The 26,975-nt window shown below is 41.2% G+C and overlaps 1 protein-coding gene across 2 annotated transcripts in view; it reads left to right on the forward strand.

The window, feature by feature from the left end:
* The window catches only part of LOC134343418 (zeta-sarcoglycan), a 981,051-nt gene that overhangs the window by 688,860 nt on the left and 265,216 nt on the right, over positions 1 to 26,975 (forward strand). For both annotated transcript variants that reach the window (XM_063042119.1, XM_063042118.1), the window contains exon 3: positions 26,041 to 26,142. In XM_063042119.1, coding sequence (XP_062898189.1) covers positions 26,041 to 26,142 — 102 coding nt within the window. The remainder of the gene's footprint in view (positions 1 to 26,040; positions 26,143 to 26,975) is intronic.

Consider the following 26,975-nt stretch of genomic DNA (forward strand, 5'->3'; position numbering starts at 1 on the left):
CAAAGAGAATTGGAAGCAAATGGGAAATTAACGGTCGGAACCGTGGCACAATCAAAGGAAATTAGGGGAAAGATAGGGAAATAAAGATTGGGACCATGACACCAATGACTTGGTCTCTGCAGCTGTCTCTGAAAATGAATTCCACAGATTGACCACCCTCTGGCAAAAGAAACTCCTCCTCATCGCTGTCCGAATGTTCTATTCTGAGAGTCTCCCCTATTGGAAACATCCTCTCCACATACACTTTATCTAGGCTTTCAATATTCGTTAGGTTTCAGACCGAGCTCTGTAATAGAAGGGGGTTGTCTGGCAGACAGAAGTGTGCATACAAACCTTGGAAGAAATGTAACATTCTCACTGGGAAAATCTGGCCCTTCACCGCAAAAGTGGAGAAGAATGCAAGGCCATGCACTGCAAAGACGAAGATGCCCTACATAAGTGGCAGAATGAGTGTCCCAGCTCACAAATGTGACCATTCATCAAAAAAATATTGGTTAACCGACACAGCATGCTTGCCCTAGATTTCTCTTCCTTTTGAAAATTGTTGAAATGTGAGAGATTAATAGGCTGCAGCCGTGACACTTACACATCAACTCATACAAACCTGTCAGAACTATTAAAACATTCTGTATCAGCCTCAAGTAATTAGGAAGTGTGTGGGGGCAAGAGCGCAGGTCAACAATGTACATTTTAGTCACCTATAAACGGTACGGCTGCTGGGTAGTTTAAATGAGCCCCTCAGCGCAGACCTCAACTTTGATTGATAATGGAAGAAAGACTGCTAAGTTGTCATCAAATTTACATGAAAACACAATTCAATATTCATCCCTTTGAAACACAACAACATTAGATTGTAACAGTATCTTACATCACCCTACTTGTCATTGAAGCTTTTCCGGCTGATTTTATCATTTACAGTATCCAAGCAAATAAGCCAGTAGGATGGTTTAACATCAGCTACAAATATCTTGTTAACCTATTATGAATGTAGATTTTTGAGGGGAAATTGGGCTTATAATAATGAATAATTCTTAGACATGAAAAGAGATTTATTCTGTATTTCATAGTTTTGTCAGACCTGGATTAACATGATTTAGCAATGCAACAACATTTTTGTTTGCCTTTGACAAGCTATTGGTTTTTAAACGTAAACAACAGGAATTCTGCAGATGCTGGAAATTCAAGCAACACACATCAAAGTTGCTGGTGAACGCAGCAGGCCAGGCAATATCTGTAGGAAGAGGTGCAGTCGACGTTTCAGGCCGAGACCCTTCGTCAGGACTAACTGAAGGAAGAGTTCCTTCAGTTAGTCCTGACGAAGGGTCTCGGCCTGAAATGTCGACTGCACCTCTTCCTACAGATGCTGCCTGGCCTGCTGCGTTCACCAGCAACTTTGATGTGTGAAGCTATTGGAGTGTCAGGTTTTAGACTGCTTTATCCATGCAATCAACATACAGGATTTCCATGCTATTGTTGTGTAGGGAATTGCAGAATTTTAATCTTCCTTGGATGAAGGATTGGTAGCATATTTCCAAGCTAGGATGATGTGGAACTTGCAGCTTTGAGATTTCCATGAGCCTGCCTTATTTGCCCATTAAAAGTCAAATGTTAAGTATTTGGGAAATGCTGTTTTTCACCCAGGCTGTGAGACTAATGAATACCCTGCCATCACTGATTTCTCATCACTAGGACAGCGAGCTGTTTACTGTACTCATTCCTGTTTACTGTTTACCTGTGTGGCATGCTTCACATGCATTTTGAATTACATTTTATCAACTTATTTGTGGCTATAATTTGTTTTATGTGCTGTGTGTGAGATATGTATTGTGGGTGCACTGTGGTCTGGAGGAATGTTGTTTAATTTAGTTGTACATGTATACAGTCAGATGACAATAAACTTGGACTTGAACCATCTAAGAAGCCTTCAGCATTTAAGTGATCTGCTGGAGAAACTCAGCAGCATCTGTGGGAGGAAAGGAATTGTTGATGTTTCAGGTCAAAGGTTCAGGAGCAGGGCTTCAACACAAAACACTGACAATTCCTTGTTGCTGCTGTTGCATCTGCAGTCAAGCCTTCAAAGTTTGCCTGTTTTTAGAGCCTAATGCAACCACGGAGTAGTGAATGCTCGGCAGAGTGCCAGTGAGAAGATTGCTTCTTTCTGAATGATGCTGAGCATCTTGAGGATTCTTGGATCTTTACCCATAAAGGCAAATTTAATCCTGAATTGTGCCTCATAGATGATGAAATTATTTTTTGGGATTTAGGAGTTGTTTCACTTGCTGACAACTATACCTTCATGTTTGGTCCAGCTGAGTTTCCATTACTTAGGGTGTTAAAGTGGAGATTTTGCTGTGATAATGCCAGTAAATATCATGGGTAAGCAGTTAGATTCTCTGTTAGGGATTATTTGAATTGCATTAGCAGGCAAGATACAGAATACATATGTGCAATATTGGTCCAATGGAAGATAAGTAATTGTCATTACTGCACACAGACAGAATAAGATTCGTCAAGAAAATTCATGATCTCTGAGTCAACATTCAATTCTTTTTTTCTGGCATATGTAATTCAAACTTTGCACTCACTATGTGACTTGCAGTGGAATTACCATTGGAACTGAACCTAAGGGTATCTTCAGCATAATCAGAACAACTGTATCTAAAGATGATTGCAAAGGGATGCATTGTTTACTATTGCATGGAGCAGAATTAATATTTATTTATTTCAGTTACTGACATAGCTTGCTACCTTTACCTACAACAAAAAATAGAAATGTGAAGGTTAAAAGTAAGTTGTAGTAAAAATAAGCAAACTGCTATACAAGTAAACATCCCTACATTAAAAGTGTCATTTCATCAGAAATAATTTCCATTAATTTACCAACCCACATTTAGCAACTAATTTTATATTAAGCGTTGGTGTCTAACAGGCTGACAGCAGGTGACAAACTTACAAGTGAATTATAGATTGACAGTAATATGTGCACTTGTACTCTTGCACACTCATCATTATCTACAATCTGCCTGAGTTCCAAAAAGCATTAAGAATTGATGGTGATGTTGTTAGTTTTGTATGTCTATACTTCAAACTGTTCTTGACACTATCTTGCCATTTAAAAACAGAAACTCTCATTAGGACTGAGTCATTGAAGTAGCGAGCCTCAGAGTGAACTTCTTGCAGAGTGAGACCAATTTGAAAACAGCAAGTTTGCCATGAGTGAGTCATTGCTTGAACTAGCGAGTGAGAGAGTGGTATCTTGCAGGGCAGGAGCCATTTGAAAACACAAGTCTAATCAGGAGTAAGTTTCTTTTGAACCAACAAAAAGAAAGGGGGAGAAAGTGGAGTAGCCATTGTGTGAGTGGGCCAGTATTAGACTGGTCAGACTATGGCTCAACAGGCTTCAGTTAGAACAGGCAGAGGTGAGAGGTGCTGAATTTTTTGGAGTAATTTAGTTGATTGTAGAACTTAAGCAAGAGACGTTAGAGTCAAAGGAATAACAAGTGTCAGCACTATGGTAGATAAGGCAGTGAAATGCTCCTCCTATGAGATGTGGGATTTCCCAGATGTAGTCTCCCAGATGACTACATCTACAGGAAGTAGATCCTTCTGACTGACAAGGTAAAGAAAATGCAGCTGGAGGTGGTTGTATCAGGATGACCTGGGAGGCTGAAAACCTCATAGATAAGATTTTTATTGAGGTAGTCATATCCAGAGTGCAGGCATCAGACAGTAGATAGGTGACCACCATGAGCAGTATGGAAGTAAGCAGTCAGTGCAGGGATTCCCTTCATCAACAAGTATACCCCTTTGGATACTGCTGGGGGTATGGTCTATATGTAGGTAGATTGGGAAAATCAGATAGGTGCAAGATCCCAAGAGAGGGAAATTGTAGAATGCCTACAAGATGGCTTTTTAGAGCAGCTTATGGTTGAGCCCACTGGGGAAAAGGCAATTATGGATTGGGTGTTGTGTAATGAATTAGATGTAATTTGGGAGCTGAAGGTAAAGGAACCTTTGGGAAGCAGTGGTCATAAGATGAGAGAATTCACCCTGAAGTTTGAGAGGAAGAAGATAAAGTTAGATGTATCAGTATTACAGTGGAGTAAAAGCAACCACACATGCATGAGAGAGGAGCTGGCCAAAGATGACTGGAAGGGGACACTAGCAGGGATGACAGCCGCACGTCAATGGCTGCAGTTTCTGGGGACAATTCGGAAAGCACTGAATAGATAATCCCAAAGATGAAAAGCATTCTGAAGGGAGGAAGAGGCAACCCTGGCTGACATGCGAACTCAAAGGCAGCATAAAAGAAAAACGAGGGCATATAATATAGCAAATATTAATGGGAAGTTAGAGGATTGCGAAGCTTTTAAAAACCCAACAGAAGGCAGTGAAGAAAACAGTAAGGGAAGAGATGAAATATGAGGATAAGCTGTCCAATGATATCAGAGGATATCGAAAGTCTTTTCAGATATATAATGAGTAAAAAAGAGGTGAAGGTGAATATCAGACTGCTGGAAAATGATGTTGGAGAGGTAGTAATAGGGGAGAAATGGGGGAGTATTTTGCATCTGTTTTCATTGTGGAAGACACCAGCACTATGCCAGACATTCAAGTGTGTCACAGGGCAGAAATTAGCACAGTTGCATTTACTAAGGAGAAGGTGCTTTGGAAACTGAAAGGTATAAAGGTAAATATGTCACACGGACGAGATGGACGACGCCCCAAATTTCTGAAGGAGGTAGCTGAAGGAATTGTGGAGGCGTTACTAATAATCTTTCAAGAATTACTAGATTCTGGAATGGTACAGGAGGACTGGAACTATGCAAATATTACTCCATTCTTTAAGAAGTAAGTGAGGCAAAGAAAGGAAATTATAGCCAGTTAGCCTGTCTTCAGTGGTTGTGGAGATGTTGAAGTTCATCATTAAGAATGAAGTTTCGGGGTACTTGGTGGCACATGATAAAATAGACCAAACTCAACATGGTTTCCTTCAGGGGAAATCTTCCCTGATATATATGACAGAATTCTTTGAGGAAATAACAAGCAGGATAGACAAAGCAGAGTCAGTAGATCTTGTATACTTGCATTGTCAGAAGGACTTTGACAGGATGCTACACATGAGGCTGCTTAACAAGATGAAGTCCATTGTAGTACTTGAAAGATACTAGCATGGGTAGAAGATTGGCTGACTGGCAGGGAGCAAAGGGAGCAAAGAGTGGAAATAAAGGGGGCCTATTCTGGTTGGCTGCTCCACACTAGTGGTATTCCACAGGAGTTGGTGTTGGAACAGCTTCTTTTCATGTTCTATGTCAATGATTTGGATGATGGAATTGATGGCTTTGTGTCCAAGTTTGCAGATAAATGGAGGGGCAAGTAGTGTTGAGGAAGCAGGGAGACTACAGAAGAACTTAGACTGACTGGGAGAATGGGCGAAGAGCTGGCAGATGAAATATAATGTAGAGAAGTGTATGGACATGCACTTTTAGGTGAAGAAGTAGAGACATAGACTATTTTCTAAATTCCGAGAAAATTCAAATATCAGAGGTACAGATTGACTTGGGTTCCTTGTGCAGAATTACCTACAGGTTAACTTGTAGTTTGAGTCAGTGGTAAGGAAGACAAAAGCAAAGAGAGCGTTCATTTCTAGAGGACTACTAGACAACAGGGTGACCCGTTGGGGCACCCTTTGAGAGAAGGATAGTGCAATCTGATGTGACCAGAATGAACATTAAATTTTCCTGAATGCTATTGCTCTGACACATTGACACCTATGCTCTGTCTGCCAGAGAAAGCAGGATCTCCCAGTGGCCACACATTTTAATTCCACATCCCATTCCCATTCTGACATGTCTATCCATGGCCTCCTCTACTGTAAAGATGAAGCCACGCTCAGGTTGGAGGAACAACACCTTATATTCCGTCTGGGTAGCCTCCAACCTGATGGCATGAACATCGACTTCTCTAACTTCCACTAATGCCCCACCTCCCCCTCGTACCCCATCTGTTATTTATTTTTATACACACATTCTTTCTTTCACTCTCCTTTTTCTCCCTCTGTCCCTCTGAATATACCCCTTGCCCATCCTCTGGGTTTCCTCCCCCCTTGTCTTTCTTCCCGGACCTCCTGTCCCATGATCCTCTCATATCCCTTTTGCCAATCACCTGTCCAGCTCTTGGCTCCATCCCTCCCCCTCCTGTCTTCTCCTATCATTTTGGATCTCCCCCTCCCCCTCCCACTTTCAAATCCCTTACTCACTCTTCCTTCAGTTAGTCCTGACGAAGGGTCTCGGCCTGAAACATCGACTGTACCTCTTCCTAGAGATGCTGCCTGGCCTGCTGCATTCACCAGCAACTTTGATGTGTGTTGCTGTTGGTATCGCTTTGCTTTGTAGAAAACCTCAGTTTATTAAAGAAGAACGACGTGTAGCAAATCAAATATCGCTGCTCCTCATTTAACGAAATACACTTTTGATGGCATCATTTCTGGCTTATCTACCACCCTTGTTCCTCTCGTTGTCATTCTGGAGATGTGCAGCCCTTTCATTCCCCGTCTCTTCAGCTCCTCTGCTGTTTGTTGTTTGTCTCTGATCATGGAGACGTGCATGCCTCTCCTCCTCTGTCTCTTCTTCTCATCTTTTTTTTGTCCTGACTCTTTGATCCTGGAGTTGTGCGGCCTCGGCTTCATCCAATTCTTGTTCTCTCCCTCTCCTTGCCACTTCCCGACGACGTTTGACGTTATCTCTTGACCATAATGTCCCTCTTCCCTTTCCACGCGGCATAATTAGGCTGACCTTTTTTACCATAATGCTGGATAGAAGATACGAAGCACTAACACCAAAGGAATTTGATTATTCTTGATGATGTGGTTGGAACTCTCCTAAATGGATGTGATATAGTCACCGCTGTCCTTTGACTACAGCAAAGGGTTTTATGGATGTCTCGAAGTACGTCATTACTATAAGATTTAATTATCCCTTATTGATGGGAGGCAGTTCGATCCTGCACATGCTGACGATGATTAGCAGAATGTGACCCCTCAAAATAGAGCTGCCCTGCCCTTTTGCTCCGGTAGCTGTCGCTGCTGAGGCTGGCCGTGCGCATGCGTCGGGCTATTGCATCCCGATTTCCATGATGGCCGATCGGGTCTTGGGTGAAAGCCAGTCTGTTGATTTTTGGCGAATGAGCAATTTTATATGAATACATAACCCTGAACTTTGCCTGCATTCTGTAAGTTAGCGCATTTTAATTCGATTTAGCCAAAAAAAATGCCACTGTAGTGCACCATTTGCGCTAATTGGAGGTGACAAACAGACAGATAGAGCTTGAGAGTTTCAGTAGTATATAGATAAGAACAAGAAGGTAACTCGGAGACTTTATAAGACATGGTTTAAACTACTTGGAGTAAGTAACATGAACAGTTTTTGGCCCCTTATCTATGAAAAGAAGTGCTGGCATTGGAGAGTGTCCAGAGGAGGTTCATGAGAATGATTGTTGGAACTGAAGGGTTAGTGCTTGAGAAGCATTTGATGATTCTGGACCTGTACTCACTGAGGTTTAGAAGAATGAGTTGGGGGTCGGGGTGGAATCTCATTAAAACATATTGAATACTGAAAGGCCTAAATAGAGTGGATGTGGTGAGGATGTTTCCTATTAGTGGGTGAGTTTAGGATAAGAGAGCACAACCTAAGAAGAGTTGACATCCATTTGGCACAGAGATGAGGAAGAATATCTTCAGCCAAGACTGGTAAATCTGTGGAATTCAGTGCTAGAGAGTTGTGGAGGCCAGATCATTGAGTATGTTTAAAGTGGAGGTTGATAGATTCTTGATTAGTCAGGGCATCACAGGTTTAGAGGAATAATAAACCAGTCTTAATGAAGGGTCTTGTCTGGAAACATAGACTGTTTACTGTTCTCCATAGATGTTGCCTGGCCTGCTGAGTTCCTTTTGCATTTTGTGTGTGTTGCTTGGATTTCCGGCATCTGCTGATTCTCTTGTATTTATAAATTAATCGTGATAGAATGGCAGAGTAGACTTGATGGGATGAATGACCTAATTCTGCACCTGTGTCTTATGGTCTTATATGAACCACTATTTATTTACCAGAGATTTATTGCTAGTTTACTTGAAATTTACTGGCATTCAAGTGCACTGTATTTGTGGAATCAATTTTGCATTGAAATTATGGTAATGGAACTCATGTTTTCACAGTTTTTTGTACTTAATTTTAAGAACCTGATACAGTTGCTGATCCCTCCAGTAATGCCAGCCACTGTCCATGAATGATACTCACCACTGTGAGCTATTGGCATTGATTTCTAGCGTTTAAGAAACCTCCCCTCTAATTATGAGGAACAATTTCAAAAGGTATTCTTTGAAAGGTATTATTTTCTTCCATTAAGGAACTGAAATTCATTAACCTTAATCAAACTGAAAAATATTTTGATATATTTTCCTTGAAGGGAGAATGAATTTGAGTCTTTCAATATATTTAAGGCAGGGAAAGATAAATTCTTGATAAGCAAGGGGGTGAAAGAACAGAATGCAGAAATAAGGTTAAAATTAGATTAGCCATGGCCTTATTAAACAGGAGAGGCTTGAAGTGCTGAGTGGTTTTCACCTATTCCTAAAGAAAATATGTTTACATATTCACATGATCAGCAGTCTTCCGGCTGAGACATTTCAACTATATTTATCAAACTTTCCCAAAAAGACCCACTCTTAAATAAATCCAGAAATAGTTTTGTTTTTGTTTTAAAAAGTTATATTTTGAACCATAAACTGATGGTGCTGGTTCTTAAATTTATCCACATACAAATGAATTGAGTCGCGCAGAAAAAAATAAAAGCTTCAAAGTGAAATAGTTCATTGTCATAATATTAGAACTTGTTCCACAGTGGGCCAGATAAACATCCGGCTTTGTTGTCCACCACAGCTAAACCTTTGGAGGTAGAAGCCTTCCAGTCAGGGATGACATCTGGCATACAAGATTCAAGATTCAAGATTGTTTAATGCCATTTCCAACACAGAAGTGCAAAGGAGAAATAAATATTTTATTTCTCTCTGGCTCTGATGCAGCACAAAAGAAAATGCACTAATACAGTGAATTCTGGCTAATTGGGTGGGATATATTGGTTAGCTGAAGTTTCATGGAAATAGTTAAAATGGTATAAAAAAGATAAACCACCACTTAACTGATGTCTCTTGATCGGTACCCCTTCACAGATGCTCTCTCTACCCATCCCCCATGGTAAAACAAGTTTGATTTTGAAACTTCTTGTCGTTGAGATAAAAGGCTATCAACCTGAAACATGAACACCATTTATTTCTATATTCATCTACCAAGTATTTAAAATTTTGTTTATATTTAAGATTTTAAAAAATTTTGTGGGCTAATTATTCAGAGAACTGGACTTTTATATCTTTAGCATGCTTTTTTATTGACAACTAGTTTTAAGCTTTAATACCTACTGTGATTTAAGAAATGTGGCAGCTATTTGCATACAGCAAGATTTTGCAAATATTGATTGGAAAACAAATAAAGGTTAGAATAGCATTGATGTTCTGAGAGAATATCAGTTACATAATGGGGGTTCGCTTGGGGTTTCAGCTACTTCATGGTGGTCAGAGTGGTTTCCCTCACCTCCACCCCTCTGACTCTCAAGACAGGAGCCCCTCAGGGCTGTGTACTAAGTTCCCTGTCCTTTACTCCCTGTATACCCATGACTGTGTCACCACCCACAGTTCTAATCTGCTAATTAAATTTGCCAATAACACTACATTGATTGGTCTAATCGCAAACAATAATGAGGTGGCCTACAGGAAAGAAGTCATCTCTCTGACACCGTGGTGTCAACAAAACAACGTCTCCCTCAATGTCGCAAAAACGAAGGAGCTGGTTGAGAATTACAAGAGGAATGGAGACTGGCTAAATCCTATCGTCATCAATAGATCTGAGGTTGAGAGGGTAAACAGCTTTAAATTCCTTAGCATCCACATCACCGACGACCTCATGTGGCATGAACACACCAGCTGTGTGGTGAAAAAGGCACAACAGTGTCTCTTTCACCTCAGATGGTTGAGGAAGTTTGGTATGGGCCCCCAAATCCTAAGAACTTGCTGCAGGGGCACAATTGAGAGCATCCTGACTGGCTGCATCACTGGCTGTATGGGAACTGTACTTCCCTCAATTGCAGGACTCTGCAGAGTGGTGTGGACAGCCCAGTGCATCTGTAATTGTGAACTTCTCATGATTCAGGACGTTTACAAAGACAGCTATGAGAAAAGAGCCTGAAGAATCATTGGGGGCCTGAGTCACGCCAACCACAGTCTATTCCAGCTGCTACCATCTGGGAAATAGTACCGCAGCATAAAAGCCAGGACCAACAGGCTCCAGGTCAGCTTCTTCCACCAGGCCATCGGACTGATTAACTCACGCTGATATCAGTGTATTTCTATGTTACATTGACTGTTCTATTTATTATAAATTATTATAAATTGCTATGATTGCACATTTATATGGAGACATAATATAAACATTTGGAGTACTGTGTCCAGTTCTGGTCACCTCACTATGGGAAGGATGTGGAACTATTGGAGAGGGTACAGAGGAGATTTACCAGGATGCTGCCTAGTTTAGAGAGTATGCATTATGATCAGAGATTAAGGGAGCTAGGGCTTTACTCTTTGGAGAGAAGGAGGATGAGAGGAGACATGATAGAGGTGTACAAGATATTAAGAGGAATAGATAGAGTGGATAGCCAGCGCCTCTTCCCCAGGGCATCACTGCTCAATACAAGAGGACATGGCTTTAAGGTAAGGGGTGGGAAGTTCAAGGGGGATATTAGAGGAAAGTTTTTTTTACTTAGGGTGGTTGGGGCGTGGAGTGCACTGCCTGAGTCGGTGGTGGAGGCAGATACACTCGTGAAGTTTAAGAGACTACTAGACAGGTATATGGAGGAATTTAAGGTGGGGGGTTATATGGGAGGCAGGGTTTGAGGGTCGGCACAACATTGTGGGCCGAAGGGCCTGTACTGTGCTGTACTATTCTATGTTCTATGTTCTATGTTCTATGATTTACTCATCATGTATGTGATGGATGTAAGAAATAAAGTCAATTCATTTCAATTTTCTTTAAATGCAGTGGATTCTAGTTGATTGGGACACATTAGAACCAGTATATTTTGGCCTAATTAATCAGCTGTCACAAGTAGTTGAAGTTTTATGGAAATAGTTAAAAAGGTAGAAACAAACTGCTATTGAACTGAATACAAATTATGTACTTAAATGAAATACAGAACAAATTAGTACACTATCAATACAACATACTATAAAACTATTAGTTTCTAATAGTTACTGATAGAGAAGTTCATCCAGTGTATACTGGCATATTCCTTTCAATGATTGTAAATGAACAAAGCCTGCCCAGACACCTTGTGTAGATATTAGACTGTCTTCATAAAATTTTTCTAACAATTGCATCCTCCAAATCGTCATTTTTATAAAGATAATTGTTGATATTTTCAAATTCTCCGTAGTTCTTAACTTGATGATGTAGTAGGATTTTTGCATCTTCAGTCCTGGTTGTTTCTGGCAACTCCAAGCCTGAAACCGCAGTGAGGAAAACAATATGGAATTATCTTACTATTTATTTCTCACCAACTATCAGAGACACTAATCACTGCTTTTTGAACATAAGCATATGCAACTATTTAAAAGTTGTTTGTTCTGACACAGTGCAGTGTCTAACAGTCACACGAGTGGATGTGTTGACTCTCATTAGAAACTGTTCAGCAATACTCTCCTGTCCAGTTAAATATCATAGTGTCCCAAATACACAAAGGGAATACCAGTTACCTTTTTGATTAAAATATGTCCTTTCAGAGCAGTCCCAAATACACACTGTCCCAATTAACCAATGGCCTAAGTAACCAGATTTGACTGTAATAAAAAGAAACACAATGAATTTAAATGTATGAGATAGTTTATTTGCATACATTGATTGTATATCCATAAAGCGACACTAGACACAGGAGTGTTTGTACATAAGGTGACTGACAGGAAATGATGATGTGGGGGTGTGGAGGTGTTGATCAGCCTTACTGCTTGGGGAAAGTAACTGTTTTTGAATCAGATAGTCCTGGCATGGATGCTATGTAGCACTGTAGCATCCTTTCTGTACCTTAGAATAATATGAGTATAGTTGTGTACGTATATAGTCTAGCTGTCTTCAGCCTCCTCAGAAAGTGAAGGATTTGCTGAGCCTTTCCTCATTGTGTGGAATGTGTTCTGTGGCCATAGGAAGTTGTATGAGATGTACACTTCTATGGGTTTGAAACTGCTCACAATTTCGACTGCTGTGCTGCTGATGTAAAGAGGCTATGGAGTGCTGGAGAAGATGGCTGGAAAATTGACGGGGTTGGACCAAAGTTTGGTAGAGGGAGCCGAATGAATGACAAGGGTTAAAAAAATGCGAGCGTCTCTGCAGGTAGCAGGAATGAACAGATGCAGCCAAATGTTGGAAGGAGTTTCAGGTCAGCATGTTTTGTGTTTGCATGAAGCTGAGGGTCCACTGCTTAGCATGGTGGGTGAGAGCACAGCTGGAGGAGTTTCGTATCCGAATAGAGTCATGGAAGTATTAAATTAATGTCATGAGCTGGAAGTACTATAGGTATGCATTCACTTCAAAGTTCAAAGTGAATTACAACAAAAAATACAGTAAAATCAATGAAAAACTACACACAAACAGTTGTAGAGTCCTTGAAAGTTATGAAAAGTTCAGCAACCTATCAGCATAGTTTGTGGAATCAGTTTAGAGTTAACTGATTATAAGGTGTGATTACTATGAGATGTTCAGATACTTTTGTATTCATATAAGGTCGTTCAATTTCTTTTGTAGCTGCTCCTTAAATTGTTGCATCTGCCCTCTCCCACCAGGCAGAAGATACAACAATTACAGAAACTAACCTCCCCTCTATAGATTCTGTCTAAACTTCTCACTGTCTCAGTTAAACCACCAGCATAATCGAAGAGCCCACCCACCTCATATATTCTTTCTTTTCCCTTCTTTCATCAGGCAGAAGATACAAATGCCTGAATGTATATGCAAAAAGGCTCAAGAACAGACTCTACTCTCCTGTTATAAGACCATTGAATGTTTCCCTAATATGAAAAGATGGTCTCTTGATGTCACAATATACCTAGTTATGATCTTACACTTTATTATCTGCCAGCACTGCATTTTCTTTGTAGCGGTTACACTTTATTCTGCATTCAGTTATTGTTTCATCCTGTACTACCTCAATGCAGTATATAATGAATTGCTTTGAATGAACAGCACATAAGACAATCTTTTCTGTCTACTTTGGTACATGTGGCAATAACAAACCAATTCTAGCTCAATTTCTCTCTAATTTCTCTTGACTATGTGCAGAATCAGAATCTAGTTTAATATCACCAGCGTATGTCGTGAAATTTGTTGTCTTTGTGGCAACAGTACAATTCAATACATAATAATAGAAAAAATGTGAATTACAGTTGGTATATATAAGATAGTTAAAATTAAATTAGTGCAAAAATGGAAAAAAATAGTAGTGATGTAGTGTTTGTGGGTTTAATATCCATTGAGGTATTGGATAGCAGAGGGGAAGAAGCTGTTCCTGAATCGTTGAATGTGTGCCTTTCGGCTTTGAAAGCTCCTTCCTTCCTGATTGTAGCAATGAGACCAAGGTATGACCTGGGTGATGGGAGACCTTAATAATAGATGCCACCGTTTTGTGGCATTGCTCTTTGGTCTAGATACTACAGGGGCTAGTGCCTATGACAGAGCTGACTAAATTTACAACTTAGCTTATTTTGATCCTGTGCAGTAGCCCCCCCCCCACCCCAACAAACCAGACAGTGATGTAGCCAGTTAGACTGCTTTCTATGATACATCTGTAGAAATTTGTACCTGTCTTTCATAACATACCGAATCTCCTCAAACTCCAAATGAAGTATAGCCACTGATGTGCCTTCTTTATAGCTCCATTGATATGTTGAGTCCAGGAATTTTCCTCAGAGATACGGACACCCAGGAACTTGAAGTTGCTCACTCTTTCCACTTCGGATCCCTCCATGAGGACTAGTGTATGTTCCCTTTCTGAAGTCCACAGTCAGTTCTTTGGTCTTTCTGATGATGAGTGCAAGGTTGTTGCTGCATTGCCACCCAACCAGCTGCTCATTGGGTAGAGGACCTACATTGTCCTCTGTATTTCATCAATGAGTCCCATTCTACGTGTGTGTTTCCAGTTATGACTGACGTCACTACTGCAGCACTCTGCATCAGTGGAAAGGCTTTCACTCTTATCTGCAGCTGCAAAGTGTGGCTTTGTGATAAAGCCAGCACAATTATTGTTGGCTGATCCTAGATCCATAGATACAGGAACATTTACAGTCTCAAAGCCATTCAACCATCTAACTCAGAGTAAGCAATGATAAACCTTCTGCTTCCCAGCACTTGGTCTCTTGCCCTGAGAGTTATGACTCAAAGAGATTCCCATAAAAGTTGCTGGTGAACACAGCAGGCCAGGCAGCATCTCTAGGAAGAGGTACAGTCGACGTTTCAGGCCGAGACCCTTCGTCAGGACTAACTGAAGAAAGAGTGAGTAAGGGATTTGACAGTTGGAGGGGGAGGGGGAGATCCAAAATGATAGGAGAAGACAGGAGGGGGAGGGATGGAGCCAAGAGTTGGACAGGTGATAGGCAAAAGGGATACGAGAGGATCATGCGACAGGAGGTCCGGGAAGAAAGACAAGGGGGGGGGGACCAGGAGGATGGGCAAGGGGTATATTCAGAGGGACAGAGGGAGAAAAGGGAGAGTGAGAGAAAGAATGTGTGCATAAAAATAGTAACAGATGGGGTACGAGGGGGAGGTGGGGCCTAGCGGAAGTTAGAGAAGTCAATGTTCATGCCATCAGGTTGGAGGCTACCCAGACAGAATATAAGATGTTGTTCCTCCAACCTGAGTGTGGCTTCATCTTTACAGTAGAGGAGGCCATGGATAGACATGTCAGAATGGGAATGGGATGTGGAATTAAAATGTGTGGCCACTGGGAGATCCTGCTTTCTCTGGCGGACAGAGCGTAGATGTTCAGCAAAGCGGTCTCCCAGTCTGCGTCGGGTCTCGCCAATATATAAAAGGCCACATCGGGAGCACCGGACGCAGTATATCACCCCAGCCGACTCACAGGTGAAGTGTTGCCTCACCAGGAAGGACTGTTTGGGGCCCTGAATGGTGGTAAGGGAGGAAGTGTAAGGGCATGTGTAGCACTTGTTCCGCTTACACCGATAAGTGCCAGATCAGTGGGCAGGGATGGGGGGGGACGAATGGACAAAGGAGTTGCGTAGGGAGCGATCCCTGCGGAATGCAGAGAGAGTGGGGGAGGGAAAGATGTGCTTAGTGGTGGGATCCCGTTGGAGGTGGCGGAAGTTACGGAGAATAATATGTTGGACCCGGAGGCTGGTGGGGTGGTAGGTGAGGACCAGGGGAACCCTATTCCTAGTGGGGTGGCGGGAGGATGGAGTGAGAGCAGATGTATGTGAAATGGGGGAGATGCGTTTAAGAGCAGAGTTGATAGTGGAGGAAGGGAAGCCCCTTTCTTTAAAGAGGGAAGACATCTCCCTCATCCTAGAATGAAAAGCCTCATCCTGTGAGCAGATGAGGCGGAGACGGAGGAATTGCGAGAAGGGGATGGCGTTTTTGCTAGAGACAGGGTGAGAAAAGGAATAGTCCAGATAGCTGTGAGAGTCAGTAGGCTTATAGTAGACATCAGTGGATAAGCTGTCTCCAGAGACAGAGACAGAAAGATCTAGAAAGGGGAGGGAGGAGTCGGAAATGGAGCAGGTAAACTTGAGGGCAGGGTGAAAGTTGGAGGCAAAGTTAATAAAGTCAACGAGTTCTGCATGCGTACAGGAAGCAGCGCCAATGCAGTCGTCGATATAGCGAAGGAAAAGTGGGGGACAGATACCAGAATAGGCACGGAACATAGATAGTTCCACAAAGCCAACAAAAAGGCAGGCATAGCTAGGACCCATACGGGTGCCCATAGCTACACCTTTAGTTTGGAGGAAGTGGGAGGAGCCAAAGGAGAAATTATTAAGAGTAAGGACTAATTCCGCTAGACGGAGTAGAGTGGTGGTAGAGGGGAACTGATTCTGGTATCTGTCCCCCACTTTTCCTTCACTACATCGACGACTGCATTGGCGCTGCTTGCTGCATGCATGCAGAACTCGTTGACTTTATTAACTTTGCCTCCAACTTTCACCCCGCCCTCAAGTTTACCTGGTCCATTTCCGACACCTCCCTCCCCTTTCTAGATCTTTCTGTCTCTGTCTCTGGAGACAGCTTATCTACTGATGTCTACTATAAGCCTACTGACTCTCACAGCTATCTGGACTATTCCTCTTCTCACCCTGTCTCTCGCAAAAACGCCATCCCCTTCTCGCAATTCCTCCGTCTCCGCCGCATCTGCTCTCAGGATGAGGCTTTTCATTCTAGGACGAGGGAGATGTCTTCCTTTTTTAAAGAAAGGGGCTTCCCTTCCTCCACTATCAACTCTGCTCTTAAACGCATCTCCCCCATTTCACGTACATCTGCTCTCACTCCATCCTCCCGCCACCCCACTAGGAATAGGGTTCCCCTGGTCCTCACCTACCACCCCACCAGCCTCCGGGTCCAACATATTATTCTCCGTAACTTCCGCCACCTCCAACGGGATCCCACCACTAAGCACATCTTTCCCTCCCCCCCCCTCTGCATTCCGCAGGGATCGCTCCCTACGCGACTCCCTTGTCCATTCGTCCCCCCCATCCCTCCCCACTGATCTCCCTCCTGGCACTTATCCGTGTAAGCGGAACAAGTGCTACACATGCCCTTACATTTCCTCCCTTACCACCATTCAGGGCCCCAAACAGTCCTTCCAGGTGAGGCAACACTTCACCTGTGAGTCGGCTGGGGTGATATACTGCATCCGGTGCTCCCGATGTGGCCTTTTATATATTGGCGAGACCCGACGCAGACTGGGAGACCGCTTTGCTGAACATCTACGCTCTGTCCGCCAGAGAAAGCAGGATCTCCCAGTGGCCACACATTTTAATTCCACATCCCATTCCCATTCTGACATGTCTATCCACGGCCTCCTCTACTGTAAAGATGAAGCCACACTCAGGTTGGAGGAACAACACCTTAGATTCCGTCTGGGTAGCCTCCAACCTGATGGCATGAACATCAACTTCTCTAACTTCCGCTAATGCCCCACCTCCCCCTCGTACCCCATCTGTTACTTATTTTTATACACACGTTCTTACTCTCACTCTCCTTTTTCTTCCTCTGTCCCTCTGAATATACCCCTTGCCCATCCTCTGGGTACCCCCCTCCACTTGTCTTTCTTCCCGGACCTCCTGTCCCATTATCCTCTCGTATCCCTTTTGCCTATCACCTGTCCAGCTCTCGGCTCTATCCCTCCCCCTCCTGTCTTCTCCTATCATTTTGGATCTCCTCCTCCCCCTCCAACTTTCAAATCCCTTACTCACTCTTCCTTCAGTTAGTCCTGACGAAGGGTCTCGGCCTGAAACGTCGACTGCACCTCTTCCTAGAGATGCTGCCTGGCCTGCTGCGTTCACCAGCAACTTTTATGTGTGTTGCTTGAATTTCCAGCATCTGCAGAATACCTGTTGTTTACACAAAGAGATTCAATGTCATTGCTCTCATGCTATTGAGGTTGCTGTAAAAATGCTGTGTGTCACCAGTAGCCGGACAACTAGCCTTGGGTTAATTGTAAATGTTGACTTTGTACACATTGTACGCGAGTTTTAGTCCCCAGTTATCATTTGAACAGACACCATTTGGGAGTGTCTAGAAAATAATGGGTAAAGCAGACATTTAGGTTCAAGGGCAGTTGGATACATAAAAGGGGAAATGATAAAATTATCTATATTTCTTCTGTTTAAAAATTAGGTCAGATCATCATCTTATGATACAGTACAAAAATTTCCAGATTAAGATCTCCTTAACATATCGAGTGCACAAATGCACATCCTGTGAGTCTGAGCAACCTCAGCAAAGGTCAGTGAAGAACAGGAAGTTTTAAAAGCACAGATGACAAACACTTTATTGTTTAAGATTGTCCTTGCAGCTTTAGATCACATTGATACATAAAGGTGATTTTATCTTAGAAACAAATGTTAGCTCAAAACCTCCAAAAGCTTTTATAATAAAGAGCACTGAAATATTAAATCTCCCTTGTGTTTAGATGCAGATGCTTTGCACCTTGCTTCTTGTTCCCAATGTGTAAAATTTCTAATACAATATAAAGTATTCCAGGACTACCTGGCCTGGGTTGTATTTACCTATTTAAGACAATTGCCAAGAGACTATGTACTCTTCATCATCTGGAATGTTGATGATGTAGCTGGATAATTGGTATGTTGGTTTGTTGTCCCACCACATTAAATTAAAATAACCTGTCAATATGAGAGAGTTGGATTATCAACGTTTAGTACTGAAGGGTTGAGCTTCTTAACATGGAGTCTTGTACGTTGGGGATCTCAATCTTCATCAATGATTAATCATGGATTTTAATCTTCAGCAACTGGAAGTAGGAACATTGACCTTCTGTGTCAGTGGTTAGGCATTTTTACATTCGATATCAAGGGCTTGGGGAGTTGAGCTTTCGCTTAAGAAGGTCTTGACCTTCAGTATCTGGGTTTTGATGATGTTAACATTTACTCAAGGGGAATCAGATGTTTTAACTTGCAGTATTAGAGAGGTTGGATATCTCCACCTTCAGTATCGGGGAGAGGTTTGGTGAAGGAGGTCTCGTGTCTTGATCTTCACTTACAGGGGGTTGGTGATGCTGGCTGTCAGTAGTGGGGTGTGGGCAGCTTGCCTGAATATATGAGTTACAGTGGTGCTGATGTGTATCCAATTTCTACTCATGTTTCTTAATTGTTTGCTTTATATTGGATTTAGAATCATAAGACTCAGGCCCTAGACCTAGGATACCTAGGATCTGTACTTCCAAATGGCTCATCTAGTGCTGTGAGTAATATGGGAATAGCAATAAATTATGAAGAACACAGCTGCAGCTCTGAATTAATTACTTGGTTTTCAAAGGGTTATTATCTCTTTTTAATATATTTCTGCAATAAATATATCCATAACTTTATTAGAGCACATACCCATCCTCAACAAGAGATAAATATCTTTTCATGCACAGGATGTAAAACAGACATTAAAGAAATGGAAATCTTTCCCACTGTGGAGTTTCATTTTAAATGTACTTATCTTCAGTCTACTATAAAATATAGATGGATTACATTAGGAACAGAGATACTTTTGCCCAGACACTGAAGCAAAGTTTTACAGTTGCTGGAGATCTGAAATAAGTTCCTGATAAGTTTAGACTTCTCAGCATATCAGGAAAGCATTGTTAATGCTTTGGATCTGTGGCTTTTCATCCTTGCAGCATCTAGTGACCCTATGATCCAGCTGACATCAGAACATCTTTCATGAGTGGGATCGCTTGTAAAGTGTCAGACCCCGATGGTGTACTTGGTTGGGCACTGAAAACCTGTGCCAACGAACTGGTGGGAGTGTTCAATGACATCTTCAATCTCTCACTGCTACAGTCAGGGGTTTCCACCTGCTTCAAAAGGGCGACGATCATACCCGTGCCCCAGAAGAGCAGGGTGAGATGCCTCAATGATTATTGCCGAGTTTCTCTCACATCTATTGTGATGAAGACCATTGGATATGGTCAGAATTAACTCCTGCCTAAGCAAGGACTGAAACCTGCTGCAACTTGCCTACCACAACAATAGGTCTACAGCCGCTGCCATCTCACTGACTGTCCACTTCACCTTGGATGACCTGGAAAACAGCAATACCAAAGCAACACACACAAAATGCTGGAGGAACTCAGCAGTTCAGGCAGCATCTATGGAAAAGAGTAAATTACAATACCAATGATAAGCTGCGAGTTTATTAATTACCGCTCACTGTTCAGCACCATCATACCCTCAGTACTAACAACAAGCTTCAGGACCCGGGCCTCTGTACCTCCCTCAGCAACAGGGTTCTTGACTTCCTCATTGGGAGAACACAGTCAGTGCAGATCAGAAATAAAATCTCCTCCTCACTGACAGTCAACACTGACAGTCAAACTCAGGATTTGTGCTTAGCCCCCCTACTCTCCTCACTCTACAGCCACGACTGTATGGCTATATATGCCAGCTCAAACACCATCTATAAATTTGCTGATGACACGGCTATTGTTGGTAGAATTTCAGATGGTGACAAGCAGGTATACAAGTGTGAGGTAAATCACACTTGTGGTGTCACAACAACAACCTTGCACTCAACGTCAGCAAGAACAAGGAATTGATTGTGGACTTCAAGAAGGAAAAGTTGAGAGAATACGCACCAGTCCTCATCGAGGGATCAGCAGTGGAAAGGGTGAGTAATTTCAAGTTCCTGGGTGTCAGCATCTCTGAAGATCTATCCTCAGCCCAACATCTTGATGCAATTACAACAAAGCTGCGACAGTGGCTATATTTCATTCAGAGTCTGAGGAGACATGACATGTCACCAAAGACTCTCTCAAATTTCTAATGATGTACTGAGGAGAGCATTCTAAATGGTTGCTTCACTGTCTGGTATAGAGGGACTACTGCAGAGGATTGGAAAAAGCTGCAAAAAGTTGTAAACTCAGCCAACTTCGCCATGGGTACAAGCCTCTCCAGCATCAAAGACATCTTCAAAAGACGATACTTCAAGAAGGTGGCATCCATCATTAAGGACACCCATCACCAAAGACATGCCGTCTTCTCATTGCTACTTTCAAGAAGGAGGTACAGAAACCTGAAGACAAGCACTCAAGAACAGTTTCTTTCCCTCTGCCATCAGATTTCTGAATGGACAATGAACTCATGTACACTACCTTATTTTTTGCACTCTTAATGCACTACTTATTTAATTTAATTTTTAATATATATTTCTTATTTATAGTTTTTATTATTTTGCATTGCAATGTACTGCTGGAGCAAAATAACACGTTTCATGACCTATGCCAGTGATATTAAAACTGATTCTGATCTTGCTGATGAAAAGTGATCAATATAATTGTTACCTTTATTTACAGTGGTCTGGCCCAATGAGTGTTCCCATTGTTCTTATTAATGTCACCATCAGCCACTGGACAAGTAGAGCGCGTAAGTAGAGCACCTTGCATTTGCTGCAAATCTGCTAGGAGTCTGAGATATGTCTTTCAATGGAGCCCAGCCAATAGTGAGTTGAATGAAGGACAGCAAAAGTTGGTGTAAGCTACTCACTGTCTGCACACATTGCAAAGTGAAAGTCTGAAGGTTGTTACATAACAGGTGAACACAATTGATAATGAATTGTTACATAACCACCTCATCTGATAGGTTACCATTATTATTTTTTATTTACCTAGCTTTGAAACAGTGATTAATATTTATGAATTGCGTACTCCTACTATGGCAGAATGCTAAGGATTCACTCAGAATTCAACCCGGTGCTTATTTCATTCTGGTATGTCCTTCAAGTAGATTGTGTTAATGCAGTACAGTCAGTTGTGTGCCTTGCATTCTGTTCTCTCATTTCATCAAGAGATTGTGTATCCATTGTGTCGACCAAATTCGTGTCCTTGCAGTTAAAAAAAGGAAAAAAAAAAGTTGTCTTTTGATGCATTTGAAGTTTAGATATTTGTGAAATAAATGAGTGCATCTTTAGTCGAGTAGTTTACTCAAACTATCACACAAATACTTGATCTCAAATCTGTTCAATGTAGTGGTGCAAATAACGTAATAAAATAAAGAATAATGCAAGAAGATATAATTAAGGAATTGATGAAAATAAAGGAATTCTGGACTGGCAGGTTCCAAGTGGACATTTCTTTCTTTCTTTCTATCTGTCATGCCATCATTGAAATTTCACAAATCTGTTTATTTGTCTTAAGGCCATTTTTGCAATTTTCCTGATCCCATGACCAATGTTATGGAGAACGAACGGTGGATTGATCTTGGTTGTTAACCTTCAAATTTTGACTGGATATGACCAAAGGAAACATTAGAAACACTGGAGCATCCAGATAGATGCCAGTGATTTAACACTCAACTCTCTTCCATTTTTCTTGAATAATGATCAAATTTTACATACTTGGATTGGCTAATATTTGTAATACCATTGGTTAATTAAAATGTACCAGTCTCAGAGTGAATAGTAAAATTTGCCAAGCGTCAGTTGCTGCTTCAGGGGAGAATGTTGCAAACTTACAACAACTTCTGACTCTAGAAGTTTTTTTTTCCCACACATATCCCTGAAAACATTGAGCATAAATGATTTTCCAGTCCCAATTACAATCTGCATAAATAACTTACTTCCATCTACATCGATCTATATACACATTCTCATCCTTGTGCCTTCACTTTAAACATTGACTCTGAATATGAATTGCTCACAAGGCTGCTTATTTAATTAACTGGGCATTGTTTTTGTGTTTCAGACCTTATCCTTTATGATAGGGGAAACTCAAGAACCTATTAATAAAGTACGGTTAGCAGAGCAGAATCACGTGAAATTATGAAATGCCAATCATTTTTGACAAGTGTTAAAAGTTTTCTGACGTTTTAACCAGATATGAGAGAAAGCTGGTTGCTGTGGTAATTTAGACACTCAGAAGTGCTTCCATAACGTGCAATGTGAGAGGTTATTAAAACAAATTTGGGTTAATGTAACTGGTGTTGATTGAAAATTGGTTCACAGGCAGAAAACAGAGTAGGAATAGATGGATTATATACCCCTTTCATTGCAGTGTTGAAGGATGACTCCATGAATATATAACTTACTAGAAGGTTAAGTGACAAATCAGATTTGTGGTGAACTGTGCTTTAAGTGGTGGAGGTACGCCTTTAACAATTTGCTAGTAGCAAGAGCATTCATCTACTGTTTCTCTCTATGTATTTTCAATGCGACAGAATCATAATGTACCACACCCAATGATTAAATTCACTGGCCACAAAGTATCAATTAGAAGTTAAATTATGTATGAGTTTTATTTCCTGAAGTCTGTTTCTCATTTTAGTTAATCTATAATCATGTTATGCATAATTTCATTACTCCAGAACAGGAATAGCAAACAATTAGGAAAGCAAATAATATGTTTGTCTTTATTGGGAGAGAAATAACATACAGGAAAAAAGGCACCTTAATGCTATGATGCAGGGATCCATGTAAAATGCACATCTATGGAGACACAGGAGACTGCAGCTGCTGGAATGTGAGGCAACAATCAATCAGCTTTAGGACTCAGCAGGTTATGCAGCATCTGTGGGATGAAAACAAATATTGTGATACGTCAAGTTGAAACTGATCAGATTGATTAGGCTTGAGAGACCTCCCAAAAAAAATCACTTCTCACCCATGAATGTTTCATGAAACCCTTTTGTACTGCACCTCATTTGTGGTTTCTACTGCTTTCCAGCTGTTTAACCACAGCCACATATCCTTCCTCAGCACTTGCCAAAATCCCCCTCTATCTGTTCCTCCTGTCATTCACCTCTGTCCTAATGTTTCTCATTCTCACCTCCTTTACTTATCAGAATCCAGCTCTAGCAGTGCTTTGTGCTCCTGCTTATCTCCCTCCAGCAGCTATCTCCTATCTTCACACTCTCCTCCTCTCACCTGCTCCATCTGTTTTCTCCCCCTTTTATTTCCTTTCTCTGTCTCTATCTATCATTCACCTGCCACCATCTTCCTACTCCATCTCTGCTCACCTCCCCTAACTGGCACTCTCTGCCTTTCATTTTACGCCCCACTCCGGTCCTCCAATCACCTCAGATCCTTTCTTGCCACTCTTTTTTATATAGTAGCCAACTTGCCTCTTCCCTCTCAGTCCTGGTGCAGTGCTTCAGCCTGAAACATTGACATACATTTCCTTTCCACCCATTGCTGCTGCTGGAATGCCTGAGTTCCTCCAAAAAAAATTGTTTCTCGTTCTGGTCTAGAGGTCTAATCCCTCTGCTGGAAGTTGGCATACATGTGATGCAGTGGTACAGCTAGTAGAGCTGTTGCCATGGATTCTCCAGTGACCCAGATTTGATCCTGATTCCAGTGACTGCCTGGGTTTCCCACAACATCCTAAAGCTGTCCCGTTTGGTGGATTGGTAGCTCCAGTGTAGCTGAGTGGTAGAATCTGAGGGGAGATAATGGGAATGTGGTGAGACCATGTTTCTTGTATGAATCTATGGTTGACTTGCAGTAGTGGGAGTTTAACAAACCTGATTTGTCATATGAGGAGAGGTTAAAAAGACTGGGCCTATGCATACACGCATTTTGAAGAATGAGAGCCAACTCCATTGCAAAATGCTTATCAGTCTTGACAGGTCAGATGATTCCACAAGCTGAGGTATCTAGAGCCAGTGATAACAATTTCAAAGCTTCACTACCCTCAGTGTGAAGAAATTATTTCTCATCAGTTTTCTGAATGGTCAAGAGACCGCCCATTCAGAAAACTGAGGAAAAGAAATTTCTTCACGCTGAGGATAGTGAATCTTTGAAATTGACTGTCCAAGAGAGCTGTCGAGGCCCAGTCACTGAGCACAATCCATGCAGAAGTCAATGAACCCATGGTTATTAGAGGATTCAAAGGATATATGGAGTTGTGCAGGAATGGTGTCACAGGGGTAAAAGCTCACCTTATTGAATAGCAGGTTAGATATCAGATCAAAATGGATTGCTCTTTCCATTTTCTTCAGCTGTAATTGCAAATACAGAAGGTTTTACAGTATTATGTGGAAGGAAGAGCAACGGCAAGACATACTGTATGTTAATAGAATCAAAGAAACTGGCAGAAGTGCAATGCAGTTCTAATAACATTTTGAAGAGTTTGATATGCAAGCTTTCTACTGGCATTGCATTGTTAAATTGCCTTAAAAAGTCTTAAAATTGCAAAGGAATTTAATATCACACATTCACTCCAATCGTTTAAGATCTAATTTGATAGTTCATTTAAGAAAAAGGATTTCTTGGTGGGAAGAAATCAGATCCACTGCACATGTGGCTTATAGTTACTGACCTCATGCAGCAGGGCAGAAAATACTTTTTAAAAAATCATGGTGTTTTATCAACTTCAAAGTAATTTTATTATCAAGGTACATACAGTATATATCACCATATACAACCCTCAGATTATTTTTTGTGGGTATAGTCAATAAATCCATAGAATAATAACCATAACCGAATCAATGAAACACTACAGCAACTTGGGTATTCAACCAGTAGCAAACTGTGCAAACACAAAAAGAAAGCAATATGAATATATATATGTATTGAGAAAATGCATTGAAGAGTCCTTGAACGTAAGTCCATAGGTTGTGGGAACAATCCAGTGATGGGGCAAGTGAAGTTGAATGAAGTTATCCCCTTTGGTTGCAGAGGCTGATGGTTGTGGGTAACAACTATTTCTGAACCTGGTGGTGTGAGTGTTGAGGCACCTGTACCTTCTTCCTGTTGGCAGCAGCGAGAAGGGAGAATGTCCTGGGTTGTGGGGGTTCCTGATGATGGATGCTGTTTTACTGCAAAAGCATTTTGTGTAGATGTGCTCAATGGTGGGGAGGGCTTTACCCCTGATGGATTGGATGGTATCACCACTCTTTGTAGGATTTTCCATGCAAGAGCATTGGTGTTTCTAAACCAGGCTGTGATTTAGCTTGTCAATATACTCTCCACTACACGTTGATAGGATTTTGTCAAAGTTTTAGATGAGTTTATCATATAATATATATGGTCATAAATATGGTTGACGAACTATGATAAAACATTGCTAAATCAGAAATAAACAAATGTATTTATAAACTTTCAATCAGAGGCACCTATGAAACTTCCTTAAGATGGATGTTGCTGTCATGCTCATATTAGGCAGCTTATTCTAATTTATACTTCACCTATTGAATTAAAGTTTTCTTTTTGCTGATTGCAGAATGGAATGGGAAACCTAAAAATCACAAATAAAGGCATGCGGCTGGAAGGCAAATCAGAATTTCTTCTTCCATTATATGTCAAAGAAATTCATTCACGAAAGGTAAGTAGGAAAAGTCCCATCAATGATAAATGAAACAGACTTTATTGATTGAAGCTGTTAGAACTTGTAATCTTTTTCCCCAAACGTGCTCCAAGTCAGCTGATTTAATTCAAGTCCAATGTTTTATTGGATATGAAATACTCTACTAGTTTTGTAACCAAATTTAAAACAAACTGACAATACACACTGAATGAGACGAAGGGTCTCGGCCCGAAACGTCGATTGTACCTCTTCCTAGAGATGCTGCCTAGTCTGCTGCGTTCACCAGCAACTTTGATGTGTGTTGATTGACAATACACACTTCTGCTTTTTCTCAAACTTTAAGGTTATGCATGTGTGTACATAAAGCAACCTGCAACCTGGAAATGGCATACCTTATTATATCAAAGCTTTTGATGCACCATAACTGTAATCATGTCCTGAAGATGGAAATTAGGTAAATGTTATAACGTAGATAGCTTATAATGTTGCCAATGATGCCAGCAATATACTAAAGTTGCACTGTTTTTTCTCTATCTTTTTCATCACCAAACAAGCACCACAAATTACTCTTCCTTTTTGATCATCGTTATTTGTGAGTAACAGAATCAGAATCAGATTTCAGTAACAGCATGGCATTTGGTTGGACTGTGGGGAATTAATGCGCAGAACAATCCTGCTTTTCATTCCTTCCCCATAAGACGCACAGCAGCATCAATTTTGGTCATTTAGAGTCAGAATCAGGTTTATTATCACTGACATAAGTTGTGTTTTTTTTGTATTGTGGCAGCAGTACAGTGTAATACATAAAAAATACTATAAGATTCAGTAAGAAATATACTTAAAAATAAATA

This window comes from Mobula hypostoma, chromosome 3 (genome assembly GCF_963921235.1).
Source record: "Mobula hypostoma chromosome 3, sMobHyp1.1, whole genome shotgun sequence".
In the NCBI taxonomy this organism is placed as follows: domain Eukaryota; kingdom Metazoa; phylum Chordata; class Chondrichthyes; order Myliobatiformes; family Myliobatidae; genus Mobula; species Mobula hypostoma.